This window comes from Pundamilia nyererei, unplaced genomic scaffold (assembly GCF_000239375.1).
Source record: "Pundamilia nyererei isolate P.nyererei 1_Seehausen unplaced genomic scaffold, PunNye1.0 scaffold00530, whole genome shotgun sequence".
NCBI lineage: Eukaryota > Metazoa > Chordata > Actinopteri > Cichliformes > Cichlidae > Pundamilia > Pundamilia nyererei.
Genome location: NW_005187931.1, coordinates 94476 through 95541, shown reverse-complemented (window position 1 = coordinate 95541; position 1066 = coordinate 94476). Strand labels below are relative to the sequence as shown.

General features: G+C 43.2%; 1 protein-coding gene across 1 annotated transcript in view; it reads left to right on the top strand.

The window, feature by feature from the left end:
• Positions 1-716, top strand: part of LOC102210623 (uncharacterized) — a 3037-nt gene extending 2321 nt beyond the window's left edge. The window contains exon 5 of the mRNA XM_013907817.1: positions 483-716. Within this exon, the coding sequence (XP_013763271.1) occupies positions 483-716 (234 nt within the window). The remainder of the gene's footprint in view (positions 1-482) is intronic.
• The last annotated feature ends 350 nt before the right edge of the window (positions 717-1066 follow it).

The window sequence follows — 1066 nt, the reverse complement described above, 5'->3', positions numbered from 1 at the left end:
GGTTTCATACGCTTTTATTGTATTTATGGTAGTGTGACATCTTAACAGCAACTCAGTTAAATATTATTTGATTCCAGTTGTCCTTTATCAAAAAGCAACACTGTAAATAACAGCTGTTTACAGAAGCCTAATGACTGTCACATGAAAAAGATTTATTATCATTAATTAACATTTGGTGCAAGATTAATAACATTTATTATCTTAAGGTAGTAATTCTCAGAAGGGAATCACTACCTTACCGTAGTGGAGGGGTTTGTGTGTCCCAGGGATCCCAGGGGCTATGTTGTCAGGGGGCTTTTGCCCCCTGGGAGGGTCACCCGTGGTAAACTAGTCCTTAGTGAGGGACCAGGATTCAAAAGATCCCTATAAATAGAGCATCAAGGGAACAGTTCACCTTGCGCGCTTAGGGTTATCAGGGCCCTGCCCTGGAGTCAGGCCCGTGGAGGGTGCCCGAGGTCGAACGTCTGGTGAACGCGCCTTAGTCTATGGGGCCCGGCCGAGCACAGTTCGAAAAAGGTCTGGAGATCAACAGACAAATTGATGCTGCTGCAGTGATGACGCTGTACCAGTCCATCGTGGTGAAAAGAAAGCTGAGTGTAAAAGCGAAGCTCTCAATTGCCCGAGGGCAAACATCTAAACACGCATTGAAGCACACAGAGAAACATACAACCATGAAGCAGAACGTGTCAATGGACAGAGAGAAACAGAGGGCTTGACTACACAACACAATGACGAGTGAACAGGAAATACATTGGAAACACAGCTGAGACAATTTAATGTAATGAGACAGAGGCAGCAAAACTAAACACACTGAAAATGGAACTTAAGACTGTCAAAATAAAATAGGAAACACAATGGCACAAAGAGGGAACAAGCCAATAGGAACATAAACACAGACGCACAGGGAGGGACACAGAGGACAAAGACACAAGGGGACCCTATATGTACAAGAAGCTTGTACATTTGGAGTTAGATGTTGCATTGAACATGGAGAACACTTCCCAATCTCTTCATCACCTCAGAGTTATGAAAAAAGCTAATTAATATAACAATGATATCAGGAGAT